The 20,891-nt window shown below is 46.1% G+C and overlaps 1 protein-coding gene across 6 annotated transcripts in view; it reads left to right on the forward strand.

Annotated features, from left to right (window-relative positions):
* Window positions 1–20,620, forward strand: part of CEP295 (centrosomal protein 295) — an 89,955-nt gene extending 69,335 nt beyond the window's left edge. For 4 of the 6 annotated variants that reach the window (XM_040426342.1, XM_040426343.1, XM_040426339.1 and 1 more), the window contains 9 exons: window positions 932–1,086; window positions 1,179–1,302; window positions 3,815–4,368; window positions 8,358–8,489; window positions 8,796–8,892; window positions 9,830–10,024; window positions 10,682–10,790; window positions 11,727–11,826; window positions 20,001–20,620. In XM_040426342.1, coding sequence (XP_040282276.1) covers window positions 932–1,086; window positions 1,179–1,302; window positions 3,815–4,368; window positions 8,358–8,489; window positions 8,796–8,892; window positions 9,830–10,024; window positions 10,682–10,790; window positions 11,727–11,826; window positions 20,001–20,033 — 1,499 coding nt within the window. In that variant the 3' untranslated portion in view covers window positions 20,034–20,620. Of the gene's footprint in view, window positions 1–931; window positions 1,087–1,178; window positions 1,303–3,814; window positions 4,369–8,357; window positions 8,490–8,795; window positions 8,893–9,829; window positions 10,025–10,681; window positions 10,791–11,726; window positions 11,827–20,000 lie in introns of those variants that run through there. The other 2 variants (XM_040426341.1, XM_040426344.1) reach the window with 2 other exon arrangements.
* Window positions 20,621–20,891: the final 271 nt, after the last annotated feature.

Raw genomic sequence — 20,891 nt, forward strand, 5'->3', positions numbered from 1 at the left:
TGGGCATATACCCATGGTGCTGTGTCCCCCAATGCATCCTACGAGAAAAGGATTTTACGGTGAGTACAAAAATCCAGTTATGTCCTTCTGGACAGAGCACGGATTTAGCACTATGTCCTCTTCTACATTTTCCCTGCACAATGGCGCTCCTGGCCACTAAGCTGAGAAGGGGGCTGGAACAGCAGTCCTGTGCACAGCCGGTGGTCGGGGCGTCGCTGTACAGCAGAAGATCAGCAAAGGGGACACAGCGCTGCACCAGTGCTTTTTCCTCTTCGTTCTCAGAGGTTGGACTCTCACAATTATAAAGTGATGGAATATCCCAGTTATATGAAATCACTTTAATAAAAAAAGAAGTGTACCTCATTGCCCACAAGAATGGGGAAGACAAATAAAGATAAAGTGTCGTCTTCTTCACCTACCAGCAGCCTTCAGTTCTCTTCTCTGCTTGTAGGATCTCTGCGTAAAATATTCAGCATTTCATCAAAAAATCCTTCTAATGTAAAACGGTGTGAAAAGTACCGGGGGGGGGGAGGAGGGAGATGCAGCTGCAGATTCTCAACGTTTCAATGAAATAACCATAAGGGAATGGGAGGAGACTGGAAGACATCTGGCTCTTATTTATCTCACAAAATGAAGGAAAGGCAACAGTGGATGCAGTGATTTATCCAGAACCTTCTATATTTGTCTATCCTTCATCCAGGGAGTCTCCAGTGATGTCCAGGATCTGGCCTGGCTCACATTAGTGGGGGCTCTTTTAGTGGTTGCGATTGGTGCCTGGTACATCAACTACATGAGAACATCTACAAGGTGATACTAGTCAGAGCCAGGGTTTTGTGGGTTTTTACTTTGTGCATTGATATCTACACATGGATCCATTGTCACTGGCCATGTATGAAGACTATCATTAACCCTTTCCCCTCACTTTTTCCAGCTCCTGAAGTTGCTACTGATGTTACAGCTTCTGATAACCACCTCTCGTATACATTTCACTCTGTGGATCCAAACCCTGACTTCAATATCTCCACTTCATCCTGCGCCCGATCCGATGCCGCCAGGAGCCCACAGAACATGCAGGATCGGAGTCAGGTACCATTTCTGTTGGGTTATGGCCTGAACATATCAGCCATTTAATTTACGTCTCATCCAAGTCAGTTCATTGCATTCTCTGCTTGTTCCAGAGCTCCAGTAACACCAGAGGAAGCCCTGCAGTAACACACAGCACGCCGGCTCTGAGCTCATCTGTCGGCTTATTCCACGCACTGAACATCAGGAGAAGTTCACCTAGGAGGCAGAACGAAGCAGGTGAAGATGTGGGGGTGTGCTGCGGGTGAGGGGTTGGGATGTGGGGTGCGCTGCGCCTGAGGGGTTGGGGTGTGCTGCGCCTGAGGGGTTGGGATGTGGGGTGCGCTGCGCCTGAGGGGTTGGGGTGTGCTGCGCCTGAGGGGTTGGGATGCGGGGTGTGCTGCGGGTGACGTGTGTAAGGCAGGAGATGAGCAGTGATGAACATACAGCTGTCATGAGCATTTAATGCAATGAAGTTTTCTACACTTGACCTGAGCTCACCTTGTCCTTTGCCCGTGTGTCCACCTATGAATGGAATGGAATAATTAAGGCTCTTTTCACACTTTGTCTTTTGCGTCCTTCTATCATATACTCTGGGAAAGCTTCTGACGCATCCATTAAATGGACCCAAAGGCCCCCATTACACCTCCAGTGTTCTTTTGGCCTCCGTTCAGCTGTATCCAGCGGGGTTGCCAATTTTTTATTGAAATGAATAGCGCAGTTCTATGCAGAGGTGTGCGGTAAAAACCTTACACCATGTGGCTTTTTTTGTTTTTATTGTTAATAGCTGAATATGGGGGATCACTGTGGTATCACTCGGTGACATCCTTCTTATGGGTTCATTTAAAGGCAGTATTGTACCTATGACACTGGCTGACCTGTTACATGTGCACTTGGCAGCTGAAGGCATCTGTGTTGGTCCCATGTTCATATGTTTCCGCATTGCTGAGAAAAATGATGTTTTACTATATGCAAATGAGCCTTACACCTGGAGGCTCTGCTCTCTCTGCAACTGCTGTGCCCCCTGCACTTTGATTGACAGGGTCAGGTGTGATCACATTTACATTGCCAGACCCTGTCAATCAAAGTGCAGGTGGCGCGGTTGACGGATGCTCTGAGACTTTTCCTGACACTTACGATAAACCGACACAAAAGGCGAAGTGTGAAAAGACCCGAAGTGTGCGTCTGTGTGTTGGAGGCTTGTATGATGTCCTTCTGAGAAGTGATGATCTGTATAATTCCTTGATCATTTAACATGTGAGGGTCATACACTTGATCTGAGCTCATACTAAGTGTTTCTGCTTGCTGTCAGTGAATGGAAATGTGTAGAGGCTTAAAACCCAACTGACTCGGGTAAATGGGTTGTTACAAGTTCTCTCTAACGGACTGCACCAAGCTGTGCTCCTGTGTCGGATGGAAATGGTCAGAATGGGTTTTGTAGCCACTGGCGGTAAGCAAGATTGTTTCTATTCACTGGCAGCAAGCATAAATCCTGACCGTATTGAACATTGGTAACTCTAAAGGTTATTAGCTGCAAAACTATTTGCTGTAGAGTAATGAAAGAGCACCCGTCAGCAGGATTGACCCTATTAAACCGGGCATTCTGTCTTGTAGGGTTGACCCTGAAAACCCCCTTTAAACACCAATCGGGGCCATGTTGAAATTTGCTAATGGACCATAAATTCCTCTTAGGAAAATCAAAATATGGTGAAGGGTTAGCCATTCCCCATCTACATATTGTCACTTGTCACGGCTCTCGGTAAAGACTAATGTGGGCACAAATGTGACCAAATAAATGCCTTTTGTCTTCCAAGTTTTTAGAGCCCAATACATTTTTTTGTTTCTCTCGGCCTGGAGCTCTGCTGCCTGCACATTCAGCGGAGTCCCAGAGGTTTTCTACATTATGTGCAAATGGGTTATCACAGTCTATAGCGGAGAGATGTCTGTAGCCAGTCTCAGATCTGCAGCTATGGTATGTGACCATGCTCCTAGCGTTTGTCTCCTGCTTGTACAATCTAGTCTGAACTTGTGGTTGTCACCTCTTCCCCACCCTGATATATGAGAGGTCACACATCATATGCCTCTTAACGTCACTGCTCCTAGCTCTCTCCTTCTGGTCTTCGGAGGGATCACGTTTAACGTGCTGGGTAGCAGATAATACAGAGTCAGTGTGCAATAGAACAGCAGAGCAGACTGTGTGTGATTACATTACTGCCTTAGGAATCGTAATAGACGGACATGGACACTAGTGTAAAGAAGGGGAGAAGAATCATGGGAAGTGGATTTCTATTTGTGGCAATCCCACCCAGGGAAAGCTCTGGCCAGGATCCATACAATGGTGCAGCATAGAGCTGGGGAGGATAAGTGATAAGTACCAATTACTTCTGATCTATGGTGCCATCATCTGGTGACCATTCAGACTTGTGGTATATAATATAATATATATATATACATGCCACAAGTCTGAATGGTCACCAGATGATGGCACCATAGATCAGAAGTAATTATATATTATAATGCTCTGAAAACCCCTTTCATGGTATAACGATACAGTAAGTGCTGGTAGCCAAATAGAGGACAATATTTTTGTTGGTCAGTCATTTCACAGTCTAGTGTGAACGCTGCCGATGGTGTAAATGCCTTCTCTATCTTACATGTAATATTGGATTTTTTTTAAGTTGAAGACAATAGATTCCTGCACAAACCTGACTCATAAATGTATGTATAATGTATGTTTTTTTTTTTTTTAAAGATTTTTCTGGATCTTTCCTCCCCTTACACCCGGAGTGCACCCTTAATGAGCCAAATCTGAGCCGCCATGAAGATCCGCCCTGTGGAGATTCCGGTCAGGACCAGGAAACTCCTTTCCAGCATGGCGTCTTGCAGTCTTTTGATGCAGCGTCTCATGATGCCAGTCACAGACCTTTCACTAGTCGGCACTCCTCTACCATCCTGACAAGTGCAGCAGAGGACAGCGGGTCTTTCCATGCACTTGTGGCTGCACAGACGACGGTGAATGATTCTGAACTGTCCGATCATCCAATCTCAGACATCCTGGAGAGGAATAGTGTTAAAAGCGTCCATTTCGAGGAGCTGCCTGCTGGACGTGAAGATGCGAACACAGATCGTGATGTCCCTCAAGAACCCGAGGAAGGCGCTAATCAAGTTCCTTCACAGCCATCAGATCAGACCCCAAGATCTGAGAACATGAGCCTCACATCTCGCTCAAGATCCTCTCTTCAGTCCTTGTCTAGCTTGACTATTGGGTCTTCAGCTGGTTCTTTGCAGAGCTTTATTCATACTTGGGTGTGTAAATTTTTTTTGAAAATTGTTGATTTTTACTTTTTATCCACATTTTGTTTCCTTTTATTTTTGAGGGTTTTTCTGTGACCCTGCAGATCCCACAAACTGGCCTTAATTGCACATTAAGCCTGTAGAAGAAAGTTTGTAATGTACTTGGCATCTTGAAGTAGTGTTGATCGGTCAAGTAACGCTCCTTTTCTAAAAGTCCTGTATCAACCTTATGTCCTCATTTCTGATCTGGGCTGTGGACGGGACGTCACTTCCACAGCCCAGGACTGGGGAGATGCTGTGGATGGGGCCAGAACTCTTCATCTCCCCGTTGCATGCTCAAACTCCTCAGTCTTATCTGATCTGCTCATGCACAAGGTACACAAATGGTTCTGGGCGGTGGAGGTGACATCCTGTAGCTATTTGCGGAGTGCACGTTCGACCAGTCAGCTATTGCTCCAGACCCCTATACACACGTGTGTTCATTGGCCAAGCATGCATGTGTTCTCATTGGGAAGAGGTGAATAAGCTGGCAGCAGCTTGCTTCCTCTAAGAACAGAGCATCGGTGGTGGTGAAATCCAACATGCCCGATCAATTATTTTATTTTTTCTTCTGTGACATGGGGCAAAGTTGGGAGACCGCCATACAAAGTAGATGATTGGTCAGTCCCTTCGAAATCCGAGTTTGCCTGACTTTTAGTCTACTGTGTTTGGCCACCTTCAAAGCTATGGCCATTTCCCTAGAACACTGAGGCATCAGCTTTTCTTAAACACTTTAATAAATCTCCCCTTTGTAAGATATTGCAGCAGTGGCAAAGAGGTTTGAAAATGGGAAGAAAAAGGTGCAGCTTGGTTTTAAAATATTACCTTTATTTTTCAGTGCGGTTAAGAGCCAGTTACAGTCCAGTCTACGCGTTTCGGATCAGAGACAATAGCGATCCTTACTCATGACAATATACAGATTAAAGAGAGGGTTAGATATATAGCGCCTCCCCTGCTAACCCGAACTACAAGCCAGTCCTTCAAATGAAATGAAAAGCATGTGCAAGAAGACATTATAAATTTAAACGGAGACACAAGTCATGGATGAAGGATTCAATAGTGTAATATCGGGTCATGTTTCCGATTTGAGTCCACTAGGTATGGTGGACCCCATTTTAAGGATCCAAAAAGACTCACGATTCAAAAGCTTCTTCTTGTAATTACCGCCCCTAGGTGGTGGAGTAACCCTTTCCAGGCCCTGCACTGTTAAACCCTCTGTGTTACCATCGGGCACCACTGAGAAATGCAGGCTAACCGCAGGAATGTCAGAGATGGGCCTGCACAGTCTAACCGCGAGACCATTGGTGGTGCCACCAATATACTGGAGGGAACAGAGAGTGCAGGAAATACAGTACACCACATAGGTGGTCTTACAATTGATATATTGTTTGATAGAGAAACATTGATTCATAGCATAGGAGAAAACCTCCTTGCCCGGTCGCATATAGGAACAACACGTGCAGATTATATGTCCGCATTTATAGATTCCGAGAAAGCGCAGCCACACCGGGGGAGCCTGCGCCCGCTCGGAATACAAGGAAGGGCAAAGTCTGTTACCAAGTGTGGGCGCTCTGCGCGCTGAGCACAAGATGCCACCCTTCATGACATTATGCCATTGGTCTCTGTTTTAATTAATAATGTCTTCTTGCACATGCTTTTAATTTCATTTGAAGGACTGGCTTGTAGTTAGTGCGCCCACCTGTTTCACAGGGGAGGCGCTATATATCTAACCCTCTCTTTAGTCTGTGTATTGTCATGAGTAAGGATCGCTATTGTCTCTGATCCGAAACGCGTAGACTGGACTGTAACTGGCTCTTAACCGCACTGAAAAATAAAGGTAATATTTTAAACCAAGCTGGGCCTTTTTCTTCCTATTTTCAAGCAACGCTGTGGTTCCCGGCGTGGTCCGGGCTTGGTGTGGCGGGGTTGAGCGCACCTATTCTCCATTTCTGCTCATCTGGCAAAGAGGTTTGATCCCCCTATAGATCCCCTTTATTCTGGAAATCGGTAATTGCCTGCGATCATCACCAATGTAATCCTCCCACGTGTGCTTATGACGTATCAGAAGATCATTTTCACTGGATTTTCCCTTAAAGGCTATTGGATACCTTTTGAGGTGAAAAAAATTTTTTTGCGTATATTTGAGTTTACTTTGAGTGGAAAAAAAAAAAGTTGCACTAGGTTTCAGGTGGCATCTTCATCTGCACCCCCTTGATCTGCACCCCCTGATACTCTCTTTACAACCTGCTCCTGGTTTTAGCGTTTTCTCCTGTAAGGGCTGTTTCACACGAGCGCGTCGTGATCCTTCCTTCTGGACCTGCAGGAGCGCACGGCATTATACTGATTTATAATGCTCTATACCGCTGCATGACCTTATTGCTACAGAATCCTAGTGACAGCTTTATGTCGCTCTGATCCTTTAGAAGTAAGGTCATGTAGAGACACCATAGCATTTTATAAGTCATGATAATGCCATGCGCTCCTGCAAGTCCAAAATGAAGGATCACGCTCACACACAGAGCATGATTCCCGCAATGGACTCGCTCGTGTGAAACAGCCCTAATACATGTTGGATTTGTGTGCTGCCGTCTTCCCGTGTAAGCTGTCTTGTGTGTACTTTCCTATCTACAGCCTGTGTGAGCTGCGCTCGTTGGATCCTTCCCCCTCTCCTCACACATCTGCTGTATACAACCTCCTCCCCCTCCCTGCTGCCACGCTAAGGGCTCACGGACATGAACGTATTTTCTTTCAGTGTCCATTTCGGGTTTTTTTGCAGACCATATGCGGAACCATTCATTTCAATAGGTCTGGAAAAAAATAAAACTGAAGTTACTCTGTGTGCATTCCATTTCCCTATGTCCGTATTTCCGTTCCGCAAAAAAATAGAACATGTCCTATCACTGTCCGCATTACTGAAAAGGACAGTACTGTTCGATTAGGGGCCAGCCGTTCCATTCCGCAAAATACGGAATGCACTCAGACGTCATCCGTATTATTTGCGGATCACAAAATACATACAGTGTGCTTGAGCCCTAACACTGATAGAAGGGAGGGGAAGACCAGGCAGAGACATAGGGGCGGTGTCCTGATGATTTAGGTCACTCAGAAGCACCAGCAGCTAGGTGAGGGAGTTTTGTACGCTCTGCAGAAGGGAAATGGTAGACTTATGATCAATACTATTTATAATTTTAAAAAAATCATTGTAAAGAGGTCTGAGGACAAAGGTTGTCCCATCTGTAAATTTGTTACATCGATAGGATATGCCATAAATGGTCCGATTGGTGCTGGTTAGAGATGAGCGAACTTCTGTTTTAAGTTCGGCGTCTAAAGTTCGGCTTCCGGTTAGCGGAGGATCCCGATATGGATTCCGAATTCCGTTGTGGTCCGTGGTAGCGGAATCAATAATGGTCATTATTGATTCCGCTACCACGGACCACAACGGAATTCAGAATCCATATCGGGATCCTCCGCTAACCGGAAGCCGAACTTTAGACGCCGAACTTAAAACAGAAGTTCGCTCATCTCTAGTGCTGGTCCAACCACTGGGAACCAGTACCATCTCTAGAATGGGGCCCAGCTGTGAATGGAGAGCAAGTTGTCAATGTGTGACTTTCCTCTATTCTCCACTATGGGAAGTCCCATAGCAATGAATGGAGAGTCTCTGCGCATGCGCTGCGTCCTTTCCATTCACTGCTGTGGGACTTTCAAAAACAGCCAAGTGCTTGCACTCAGCTGTTTTGAGAAGTCCCATATCTGAGAATGGAGAGGATGCAGCGCATGCACAGTGTGCTCTCCTTTCGCAATCGGGGTCCTGTTCTTGAGATGGGAGAATATCCCAGATGTGGGACCTGCACCTATCAGACATTTTATGGCCTCTCCTGTTGATATAACATAAATGTCCAGATGGGACAACCCCTTTAAGTGCGCCTACCCCTGTACATAATGGGAGTATATTTTTGTAGGACTCTGAGTCGATGCGAGGAATCCTGGAAGAGCCCGATCTCACTCTGCTCAGCCTGAATGACAGCAGCATCGTCTGCTCCGAGCCTCCCCTCACCCAGACCGCGGACCACCAGGGTGGGAACACGTCTCAGGTAATGTGCATTACAATTTGTAAGAAATCCGACATGTCAGAAGATATTTCAAGCTTCAACTTGTTGTTATTATTAGGCAGGGTTCAGCGTAGGTCTGACCTAGCAGCAAACAGTGGTCTTTAGGTCTGACAAGACCGTGACCAAAGTAGTGCATGCCCTGCTCCGCATGTATGTCTAGATTGCAGCCCTACTATGGGTCCGTGCCCAGTCCATTGTGCACATGGACGTAACATCCCGCCATCTGAATCTGGCCTTGTAATAAGTAGTATGTCATATCTGATGAGCCTCCTTCTTCTCTTCTGACAGAGCACCTTCCACCCTCTTCACCCAGAGGTGGACTCTTCAGGCTTTCATGTGCCGGACCAGTCTTCAGCAGAAGGGTCTTTATCCCAGCACTTGACAGGTAACCAACCAAATACTGTCCCAAGAGGTTTCAGGACCACAGGTTGTACAGGGGTATTCCCTCCAATTGCATAATCTTATGGCATACCGCTAAAATGTGCCATGACATTAATATTAGGGAGGTTCTGCCCTCAGAGACCCCCTGCCACCCAGAGAACGAAGGGCAGACTCCTCTTTGGCATTTTCCCCGCACAGCTGTGCTCTTGGCACCTGCACTGCTTTATTTAAAGAGGACCTCTAACCTCTCCTGACATGTCTGTTTAGTTACTATTCTCATGACTTTATGTTGTGTTTTCCCTATTGGAAGTTATGAATGAATTGTGAGCAGTCGGCAATGAAAGTCCAGATGGGTGTTACCAGTTGGGGGCATGTCCCTGCACAGTCTGACACTATCCAATCAATGCTGTCAGTGTCAACTGGTAACTCCCAGCTGGACCTTCATCGTGAACTGCTTTCAATTCATTCATAACTTGCAGTAGGAATAATAAAGGAATGGTACAACACAGAGTCTTCATGTAATTGTAATTACATGGGGTGTCTAACTAAAACAGACCGTCCGGAGAGGTCCTCTTTAAGTAATCGGGGCTGTGTTTGTAGTTTACTGCCAGGAGCACTGAGGTGGGGGAGAGAAATATGAAGCCCCTTCAGCCTGAGGATCTCTGGTGGTCCCAGCAGTCAGGACCTAGTAATATGTGAAAACCCAGTTAAAGGGTTTGTCCCATTACAGGATAGGCGTCTTCTTGGAGGAGGTGTGACTGCTGGGGCCCCTGACGATCATGAGGACAGGGGCCCTGTGTTCCCCTGTTTGAATGGAGCAGCAGTTACACATGCACGCTGCTGCCGGAGATGGCATCGTACTCTGCTATATCCGGTGATCAGATGTGTTTGTAATGTACAGCCCCTTTAAGTGACGGACGCTGTCTTGTAACCCGTCTTAGAAATGAGTCTTGAATTCACATCTACTCCGGGGAGTCTGCAAGAAGCCTTCCTGAGGAAGAAAAGACATCTCATCGAGAATTCCTCAAAGAGAGTCCAAGATATTATGAAGAAAGACAGAGTCCCAAAGCAGAAGCCGCAGACGTCTGATCTATCGGACGTGTCCGTCATCCAGGACGAGCAGCGGTCTAGCTCTGGTGAGTTCTTATACCCCAGTGCCAAACCGAGGGGAGGGGGGCTGGAAAGATGGCTTCCGGGGTCACATGATCCCTCTCTGCCAGTCACAAGGTCCAGATATGACCATGTGACATACACTTTAGGACTTCACAGTGGAGCAGATGTATGAAGCTGTCTAGAAGATAAACCGTTTTAGTGACCAATCACAGCGCAGCTTACATTTTTTTATTCCGCTCTTGGAAAATGCAATCTGCACTGTGATTGGTTGTTGAGGGCAACTTTTTTTATTCTCGCCCAGTATGTATGATCGGCGACAACATAGGAAGCGCCGCTCAGTCAGCATCCATTAGTGCTTTACCAGTGCGCTCACAGTAACATGCATCGCTGCATGAAGTTCAGCCATGACACTTTGTGGGTGGGTTTCTTGTTGAGAGATCTTCCCAGTTTATAAAAGTTACCTGGCCCCTCACTACTGACTGGAATAAAGAAAGTGACAACTACCCCCAGCATGCTGCCTGCTTAGACCAGTAGTCTTCTATATTTGTAGCCCCTGGACGAATCTCCACAACAAACCAGCACATAGCAGGATTTCTGAGGGGAAATATGTCTCGTATGAGCATCTCGGACAACCCCTTTAAACTTGCATTTCCCCGTTTTTTTTTTTTTTTTTTTCACAGATCCGGTCCCTGCTGATGGAGGCCAGATGAAGAAAGTGGTTGAGGTCAGAGTGAGCACCCCGGAAGATCGCAAACTGACTGAGATAGAGATGCACCAGCGCACTATACGGTAATGACTGTGAATTGGTCTTGGATATTACGTCTGAACTTTTTACTGTTCCTTTTTAACCTTTTGCACGTGGACCTGATAAAATCTGTCCTGCAGTAGTACCAGGCGAGTGGTCCTCAACCTGCTGCACACTTCATGGACACACCAGAGTGATAAGGGAATGATTACACCTTTTTAATTTATACATTTCCAGGAGGAATAACAGGGTTCAAGAAGAGAGTTTTCAGCAGTGTTATTCCACAGGGAATACAAACCTTTGATAAAACAAGACAGGTCAGGAGGGAGGACCGGTCCGCTTTAAAAGCCATGTACACCTTCGGGACCTTTTTTCTTTCTCATGAATGCATTCTACTCACTTTGGGCTAATAATAATTTTTTCAGTTGGTCTTTATTAAAAATGTTTAGCTGTTTCTGAGATGCAAGGGTTGAAATCAGTCTGTTTGCAGGGTATCCGTTTCTGTTTTCTTTGAATCCAATCATCTGACGGCTCATGTGTAGGTCTTGTCTCTCATCTCCTGAACCTCATAAACTCTTAGTTAAGCCATATTCGTATCGGTTTGATAATAATTGAGCTAAGAGTGTTTATAAGGTCAGGAGATCAGAGATGAGAGCTAAACACGAGCCGTCAGATGACTGGATTCAAAGAAAACAGAAACTGACACCCTGCAAATGGACAGATTTTTTTTTTTTTTTAACCCTTTTATCTCAGAAATGGCTGAACAAACTGAAAAAAATGATTATTAGTCCAAAATGAGTAAATTGCAATCATAATAACTTGCCCTGAAGGTGTCCATAGCCTTTAAAGAAAGTAATGGGTGTCTGGGTTTTCAGACTCTTGGGGGCATGAATCATGCAGAAAGAAGCAGCAGTGAAGGCTGGGATGACTTCTGTGATGTGACGCCCCAGGTCACATTCTGTATTTCTTTGCCCCCTCAGGCTATATAATCGGCTCCATGAAGTTAAAACGCGAAGAGAAGATAAGATGCGGCAGGAGACGTATGCCAAGAACCGCGAGAAGGCCAAAGACTTTAAGAAGGTGAGGCCTTTATTAGGGTTTGCACATACTGTACGTCCCTGATGATGAACTGTACTGGGGTCAGGGGCGTAGCTATTGGGGAAGTGGCTGCTTTGGGGCCCTCAACAGTATTACACAATGAAATTATATACAGTGACAGTGTAGAAAACGGATGGAACAGCTGCCGGGCCTGGTCTGAGAGAGCGATCTTTACTAGCCACAGGAATGGGAAAGGAAGGGGTTGCGAAAAAATTTCTAGGGGAGGGGGGGCCCCATTCAAAAATTTGCCGTGGGGCCCAGTCATTTCTAGCTACGCCACTGCATGGGGTATAGCTGCTGCTGCCACTAGGAGGCGACACTAGGTAACAAAGTGTTAGCTCCTCCTCTCAGCTATACCCCTCCTGCACACACTGAGCTAATCAGTTTTAGCTTAGTGTCTGTAGGAGGCACTTAACTGCCATTTTTCTTTGTTATTTTACCTTTTTTCCTCTTTAGGTATTGGAAACAGAGACGCCCGGCCTCTCTGTTTACCCGGGGAGGAAGGCCGGTGTTGGTTCCCTCACCGCCCAACCTCCCCAAGAAGGCAAAGTGTACCAGGGCAGCCCAGCTCCCCTGCATCCCACCAGCCATGTCTGCAGTCTGTCCCACCCCCCCTCTACTCCAGCCTCACTACCACGCTGGTGCTAGTGGCTGAAGAGGTGACGCTGCTGGTACCTAGAGGGGGAGGGGGCGGGGGGGGGGGGGGTGTGAAGAGAAGAGAATGAAGATGGGGTGAGTAAAAAGACCACAAGTTAAGTATATCCCCCGCCAACCAACACAATCCCACTCCTCCTCTCCCCCCCCCCTCCTTGGCCTAGGTTCCTCTTTCTATTTCAGGAGCTTACGGCCCCGCTCCTCTCACCTATCCTGCCCTCCGGGGCCTGCACTTCCGAGCGGCTGCATCCGTTTCTGCTACAGCCGCTACTTGTCACCATCAGGTATGCCGTCTGAGGGTTCGGGCAGTTCCACGCTTCCAGTCCTCCGTTTCGGCCTGCTAGGCCACAACTTCCAAGCAGAGTTACGGGGGCAGGAACAGCCCCCCGGGCGCGAAAATGTTGTGCCTTGCGCAACTCCCAGCCTCATGGGAAAAGGAAAAAATAAATAAATAAAATAATTATTATCCTCCGTGGGCCCCCCTCACTTGCTGGGGCTTAAGAAATGAATAAAATCCCATTTAGCCCCCTTGTGTGTTTCCAGCGCTGTACTGGTGCCTACTTTAGTGTTAACTCAGTTTACAGGTGGCATATATGCCCTACCTTCCACCTTCTCACGGTCACCGCATGCGGTCTCATTCCCGCTCACGGGCTCTGGTTATGGTACATATTGTTGCTTTACTCTTGCCCTCGTTAGGCAGGGTAATCACACTACTGCTGACAGCGGTGCACCCGGAAGCATATCCCCTTTCTGCCGACAGAGTATTTCCTCCTTCCATAGGCAGAGTAATCCCGTTACCACTGGATGCTGTACACGCTGTAACATTACCCTCCTGCCATAGGCGGCGTAGTCGCGGTACCACTTTATGCTACCTATGGATGCCATGGCACTGGCAGGCATCGTCTTTGCGGGCACTCGGTGCCTCATCTTACACGTTTATTCGTTTCTGATGGCATGTTCTTCCATCACCAATCCGGACTTGTGCAGTAGCGTGAGAGGCTATAGTTAATACATACCTCACTTCTGGTGGGCATTAGACTGGGGTTCTTCAGCTGGCGTAACCCCCTTGTTCCTGTGACGCTTGCCTATGGTTTTGTTTCCTTCACAAGTGGATCATTGGCGCTAACAGTTGACACTGGGACAGCTTCAGCATTGCCTGTCTTAGGAGATTAAGTACTGTCTCTGACATGTCCGGCTGTAGCGGACATACCTATTCAGGGCACATACTGTGAATTGACTACATTTTTCCTCTCCAGATGAGAGGTTGTGTTGTCACCGCTAATGGAGGATTTGTGGCTGGAACACAACACCCTTTCTACTCTGTGCCTTTTCACAAAGCGATTAGTTACTCTACTGTTTTCAGTCTACCCGACCAGTATCCATATTCCTTGGGTTGGCGTCTTATTGCTCTGGAGCGCCGGCACTGCCGCTCCTTTTTTCTATATGACTGTGGAGTTTGACATTGCCACTACACTCCCTTTAGGGTGGAGTATTCTCCCATCTCTGCCCACTTTGGACATTCCTCTGGGCGGGAGTTGCTCTCTGACGAGTCTACGCACCCCCCAACGTTTCTGGCCGGGGCATTACTTCAGCCTACTGTTAGTGTTGGCCAGTCCAGGCAGGTTGGTCTGTGGCGTGTCATACTGCTTCTTTTGCGAGAGAACTTAAGATGAGCCTCTGTGGCCCTGGGGGCATCCTCCTACCATATTACTTCTTCGGGAGTTTTTTCTCTTTTTGCAGAGCTGCACACAGCGGTTCCTAATCTTCTTTCAGGAGTGCACTCATAGCTACATCCCTAGATGTTCCTGGGGAGCCTTTACGCTCTCACTTGTAGCCTGATCTTTTTTCCCAGTGCAGCTGCTCTGTCTCTGCTTTGCTTCTTCAGCCTGTCTAGCATCAGTCATGATATTGTCCTGGACCCAGCATCTGTCAGTCTTGCTTTTGTCTAGTGACGGACATTCACGTGGCTGTACTCTTTTATGCAACATTTCTCTCTGTAGCATGGCTGGGATCTTACCGGTCCCTGAAGACGCTGTTTGTTTTTTGTTTGTTTTTTTCCTCACAGTTCAAAAAAAAAAATTCTGGTCAGTTCCATAGGTTCCCATTGTGGCTTATATCTCCCGTGGCCATCCCTACTTTCTCTTTCATGTTGGCCCAGAGAGGTCACCTCGCCTACTTGGGAGGCCTCTCCAGGACTGGTCCTCTGCCTTCTGCCCAGCTGGTTCCTTCCTGGCTACCATGTTTTTTCTCTGTGTTGAAGTCTCCCTTCCTGGTACTTTAAACATTTGGTTGAGTTTTGAGGCCCATTTCTATTGGGTGAACCTCCCTCGCTTTTGCGTGGGCTCTATTGTCATGCAAACCGCCCTTGCCTTCCATTCCGGACTTCAACACCAGTTCTGTGGTACCTCAATACCCAGAGGTGCTTCCCAGACATCATGTTCATTCGTCAGAGAGTCATATCCTTTTTGTGGATATTCTGTTCTGCTATCCACATCTTCTGAAGTATCTCCAGCCCGTTAGCTTCGTTTAACTGGCCGTTTTCTCTTCTGCCCAGCCTGTCACTGCATCCTTTCCGCTCTCTGGCTGGCCGTCCTGGTTCATGCTCTTTCTGTCCTTTTCTGGGTTCCTGTGCATCCTTTCCCCGTAGTTCTGCGTGGGACCTCTTGGCCAACCTTAGCTTTGCTTTGGTCTTTTGGTCTCTCCCCATGGTACTGCTTTGGAACGTCCCATGGTCTTCTGTCCCCCAATGATATGAGTGAGAAAATAGGATTTTTTGTGCTTACCTGTAAAAATCCTTTTCTCACTGAGTTCATTGGGGGACACAGCACCCACCCAGTAAGTACATTGCTGGATCTTCCAGATGGGTCCCACCTGTCCTCTGTTCTGACCCATCTGTTCACTTCTGTTCTGATTTCTTGCTTTCGGGTGGCTTCTCCTGGCTGCTTCTACTGCTTTTGTACAAAACTGAATTAGCTCAGTGTGTGCAGGAGGGGTATACAGTTAGGTCCATATATATTTGGACAGACAACATTTTTCTAATTTTTGTTCTCTACATTACCACAATGGATTTTGAACAAAACCATTCAGACGCAGGTGAAGTTCAGACTTTCAGCTTTAATTCAGTCGGTTGAACAAAATGTTTGCATAAAAATGTGAGGAACTAAAGCATTTTTTCAAACTCAATCCCTTCATTTCAGGGGCTCAAAAGTAATCGGACAAATTAAATTATTGTAAAGAAAATGTTAATTTCTAATACTTGGTTGAAAACCCTTTGTTGGCAATGACTGCCTGAAGTCTTGAACTCATGGTCATCACCAGACGCTGTTTCCTCCTGTTTAATGCTCGTCCAGGCCTTTACTGCCGCCGTTTTCAGTTGCTGTTTGTTTTTGGCCTTTCTGTCTGAGGTTTAGTCTTTAACAAATGAAATGCTCTATTGGGTTCAGATCCGGTGACTGACTCGGCCATACAAGTAAATTCCACTTCTTTGCTTTAACAAACTCCTGAATTGCTTTGGCTTTATGTTTTTGGTCATTGTCCATCTGTATTATGAAACGCTGACCAAACTGTTTGGCTGGATTTGAGCACACAGTATGTCTCTGAAAACCCCAGAATTCACCCGGCTGCTTCTGTCCTGTGTCACTTAAACAATAGGGCCCCGGGGCCACTGGCAGCCATGCATGCCCACGCCATCACACTGCCTCTGCCGTGTTCTACAGATGATGTGGTTTGCTTTGGATCATGAGCTGTACCATGCCTTCGCCATACTTTTTTCTTTCCATCATTTTGGTAGAGGTTGATCTTGGTTTCATCTGTCCAAAGAATGTTCTTCCAGAAGTGTGCTGGTTTTTTAAGATGTATTTTTAGCAAAGTCCCATCTAGCCTTCTTATTCTTAAAGTGTAACTGTCATGTTTTCATCAAAAAAATCTATTTTTAGCATATGTTACTGCTGCAGTATTATGAGTAAAGCAATCTTTAGTTTCTTCACATACCCCTGTTTTCCTTGAGTTTTTTCCCTTAGTTACGGCTGTTTAAACATTTACAATATGAGGACCTTCTCAAGATGGCTCCTCTGCCAGTTCTCTGAGGCCAAAACTGCTTTCCCTCACTTCACATACACACTTGCTGTAGCCAGCAGCTCCCTGCCAGCCAATCAGATTGGATTACTGAGAGACACGCCTCCTCACTTTGAAGCCTAATGCAGTATGAAGGACCGCCCCTCTGTCGTCTTAGCCGGAGACAGACGAGCCATAGCAACGGTCTTTTACGGAAGCAGTGGAAAGGGACAGAGGACATTAATGAAAGCTGTTATTATAAGGTAATTACAGATCTTTTGACAATCATTGACAGACTAACTCAGGTATACATGTCTAGCTGTAATAAACTAGCAAATTTAAAAAAAAATAGGACAGTTACACTTTAAGGCTGATGAGTGGCTGCACCGTGCAGTGAACCCCCTGTATTTACTTTCATGCAGTCTTCTCTTTATGGTAGATTTGGACATTGAGACGCCTGTATCCTGGAGAGTGTTGTTCACTTGGTTGGCTGTTGTGAAGGGGTTTCTCTTCACCATGGTAATTATTCTGCGATCATCCATCACTGTTGTCTTCCGTGGGCGTCCAGGTCTTTTTTCATTGCTGAGGTCACCAGTGCTTTCTTTCTCAGGATGTACAAAACTGTAGATTTTGTCACTCCTAATAGTGTAGCAATTTCTCGGATGGGTTTTTTCTGTTTTCTCAGATGAAGGATTGCTTGTTTCACCTGCATGGAGAGCTCCTTTGACCGCATGTTTACTTCTCAGCAAAATCTTCAAAATGCAAGCACCATGCCTCAAATCAACTCCAGACCTTTTATGTGCTTAATTGAGAATGAAATAATGAAGGAATTGCCCACACCTACCCATGAAACAGCCTTTGAGTCAATTGTCCAATTACTTTTAGTCCCTTTAAAAACAGGTTGTCGCATGTAAAGGAGCTGAAACTCCTAAACCCTTCATCCAATTTTAATGTGAATACCCTCAAATGAAAGATAAAGGTCTGGACTATGTCCATTATATAACTATAACTTGAATATGTTTTAGTAAACGGGTAATAAAAACAAAATTTGTGTCAGTGTCCAAATATATATGGACCTAACTGTAGATGAGAGGAGGCGCTAACAGTTTTTTGCTTAGTGTCACCTCCTAGTGGCAACAGCAGCTCTACTCCACGGTCTCCTGTGTCCCCCCATTGAACTCAGCGAGAAAAGGATTTTATAGGTGAGCACAAAAAAAATCCTATTTTTTGGACTATAAGACGCACTGGACTGTAGGACACGTCCAGGTTTACACAACGGAAAATAGGAAAATAATATTTGGTTCTAATTAAAACGTTCCTGGTAGTCTAAGGAAATGGAGGGAGCTAATGTACTGGAGGTGTACGATAGTAGCTCCTTTCTTGGTGTTTTAGGATAGAAGCGGTAGTTAATATTTAATTCGATAGTGTTCTTATGTGGAAATGGTGGAGGGGGGGGGGGGGTCATACCTGTGGTGCAAGGTATATTAGGGGGTTTGGAATGAGCAAACAGAATAATAAATGGTGAACCCGTGATGCTGAGAAAGCTTCTGGTTATAGAGGGATACACCACCAATGCCAAGAACTAATACTCAGGGCCAGCCTTTGAAATGTGAGGACACACGGCACATCGCTGTAGAGTTTGCCACCAGCTGGGCACAGACTGCGGCTTTAAAGCAGCCCAAGATGATAAACCATGCCGGTCCACACACATACCGTTGTATCACTGATTTCCTTTACTTTCTTGCTGAAGAGCATCTGGAGGTTTTGGTGGTTTGCTTACCTCCCCAGGCCTCAGCTTCCGTCCACATCGCTTTCATCTTTCCTTCTTACCCTGCACTTTGGGAAGAAGTTATGCATCTTGGCTTACATAAGCCAAGTCAGAGCCTCCTCCTGAAGAAAGAACGACCCGTCTGGAGCTGTTCTGGGAGTGTTTTGCCAATCGTCAATACAGATACTGATCGCCCCACCACTGCCACAGGTCAAAGACAGTCTCTCTCTCTTTATTGCCATGAGTAAGGCAGTTTATACATCTTCAAGGGGGAATGTCCCCCTCTGAGGCTCATGCTATTATTTCATTGCTATGAAGGAAAAGGAGATAAGAAAAGAGATAACACTTGGCATCTGCGCATTGTGCACTATCTTACAAAATTTGGTATGCGAGCAAATGTAAACATCTGTATGCTAGCGCCATCTTGCAATGGCGTCTCACTAACATTAATACTGCATACGTCATATATGACACTTCAAGGAGGTGCTTTTTTTATAGGCAAGAAGTATACATGGGTATCATCTAACTAATTGGCTCAAGCATTTTTCCACAGTCCATACATTATCCTTGACACATCTGTGGGAGAACTGAGGAGCCTCTTGCAGCTTTGATCCCCCCTCCATTCTCTTTTCAGTGTTGTATAAACAGACAGTGGAGGCAGTTTCAAGCAGATGTATAGAAATCATCTCTGGTTATGTAGTCCTTGAAACAAAATAGAATGATATTCACACATCTCTATCACCATCATCTGGTTTGGCTGACATGAGCTAATTTGCATACATTTTGTCCCCATGTAGCACTGCCTGTAAATCTCCACATACTTGCTGTGTCTCTTAAATGAGAACCATTACTCCAGAGCCGCCTATAAGGATCCTTGTACGTGGGTAGATGTGTGGCCCCTAAAGGGCATCTGTCAGCAGATTTGTACCTATGGCACTGGCTGACCTGTTGCCTTCAGCTGCCAAGCGCACATGTATCTCTGTTGGTTCCATGTTCATATGTGCCCGCATTGCTGAGAAAAATGAAGTGTTAATATATGCAAATGAGCCTCTAGGAGCAACGGGGGCGTTGCCGTTACTCCTAGAGGCTCTGCTCTCTACAACTGCCGCACCCTGTGCACTTTGATAGGACCAGGCAGTGTAAATGTGATCATGCTTGGCCCTGTAAGTCAAAGTGAAGAGGGCACAGAAGTTGCAGAGAGAGCGATATGCCCCCATGGTCTGAGATGAGACAACGCCTTTAATCATCAGGAGTATAGGGATGAATGATCGGTAATACGGTCATTTAGTCCCTCTCCATTTTTCAATTGTCGGCAGCACATTCCATTTCATCAGGGATGATGTGCCGCCAACAAGATGTTGCATAAAAGATGTGATTACCCAACAAGTGCAGATGGTTGTCGGCATAATTACAAGTAATAGTGTTTATGACTGATCTTTGGCCCGTGTAAGAGGCCCCAAAGGAGTCTCATCCCGCCAACCAGTGGCTTGACTGATGAGGGCCAAACCTGAAACAGCGATGTACTCGGCCATCTCTAACACTCCCATAGAGAATGAATGGGGCGGCAGGGATCGGTGGGGGTCCCAGTGGTCAGACCTCCCCAGCAATCGGTTATTCCTATCCTGTGGATGACTGTTAAACTTGGCACGGCCCTTTTTAACCTTTTTTTTTTGTCTTATAGAGAACTTTGGAAAAGTTGAGAGCCAAACGATGAGAACGTAATAACTGATCAAAACGTGAGCGAATGTGAAGAAGAAACCTTATGCCTCAGCCCTGCAGGGCATCTCCTGGCATACAAGTGCACCTTTTTATAATTTAGGATTGAGAATGAATGAAGATGAATTAGCAGGGGAGGCGGCCATTTTCTGGCACGGATTTCAACAGAAAGCAATCCGGGTGGAGAGAAGCTCCATATATGACTCTTCCTATGTGCAGAAGTGCCTCATCTAAAACATAGGCGACTGTGAACATTGCACGGTGCGGCAGTGCGTGCTCCTCCCGATTCCTGTCTTGGACATTTGGTTTCTGAAGACCGATACATACAGCATCTGTAATGCCGGAAGTATGTACAAGACAGCGAGCTCCCCCATAAATGAGCGTGCTTGGACTTACTGCTGTATATTGAGACAGGATGACACCCCCATAAAAAAAAACATTGTCAGCATTTAGAGATATTTGCGGACAGTACAGTTGTTGCAGAAATTTGGGCGACGGAAAATCTGTCCCCCTCATCTGAATGGGGTTGATTTGGCAGAAAGCACTTGGATTTCTTCAAGCACCATTCTAATGAATGGAACTGTCAAAAAAAACTTTTTTTTTTTTTTTTTTAGGGCTTATTCAGATATGTGATATCCGCAAAACACTGATACCAGCCGTGTGCGTTCAACAGAATATGCTCTATCTTTTGCGGGGCCACGGAACAGAAGTATAGATGCGGCCACATTGGAATGAACAGGTCCACATCCGTTCTGTAAAATTGCTGAACGGAAGCGGACCCATAAATACGGTTGTCTAAATGAGCCCTTAAAGGGTTATTCTGATCTCAGACATTTCTGGCCTATCACTAGGATAC

Source organism: Bufo bufo, chromosome 3 (assembly GCF_905171765.1).
Source record: "Bufo bufo chromosome 3, aBufBuf1.1, whole genome shotgun sequence".
Lineage (NCBI taxonomy): Eukaryota > Metazoa > Chordata > Amphibia > Anura > Bufonidae > Bufo > Bufo bufo.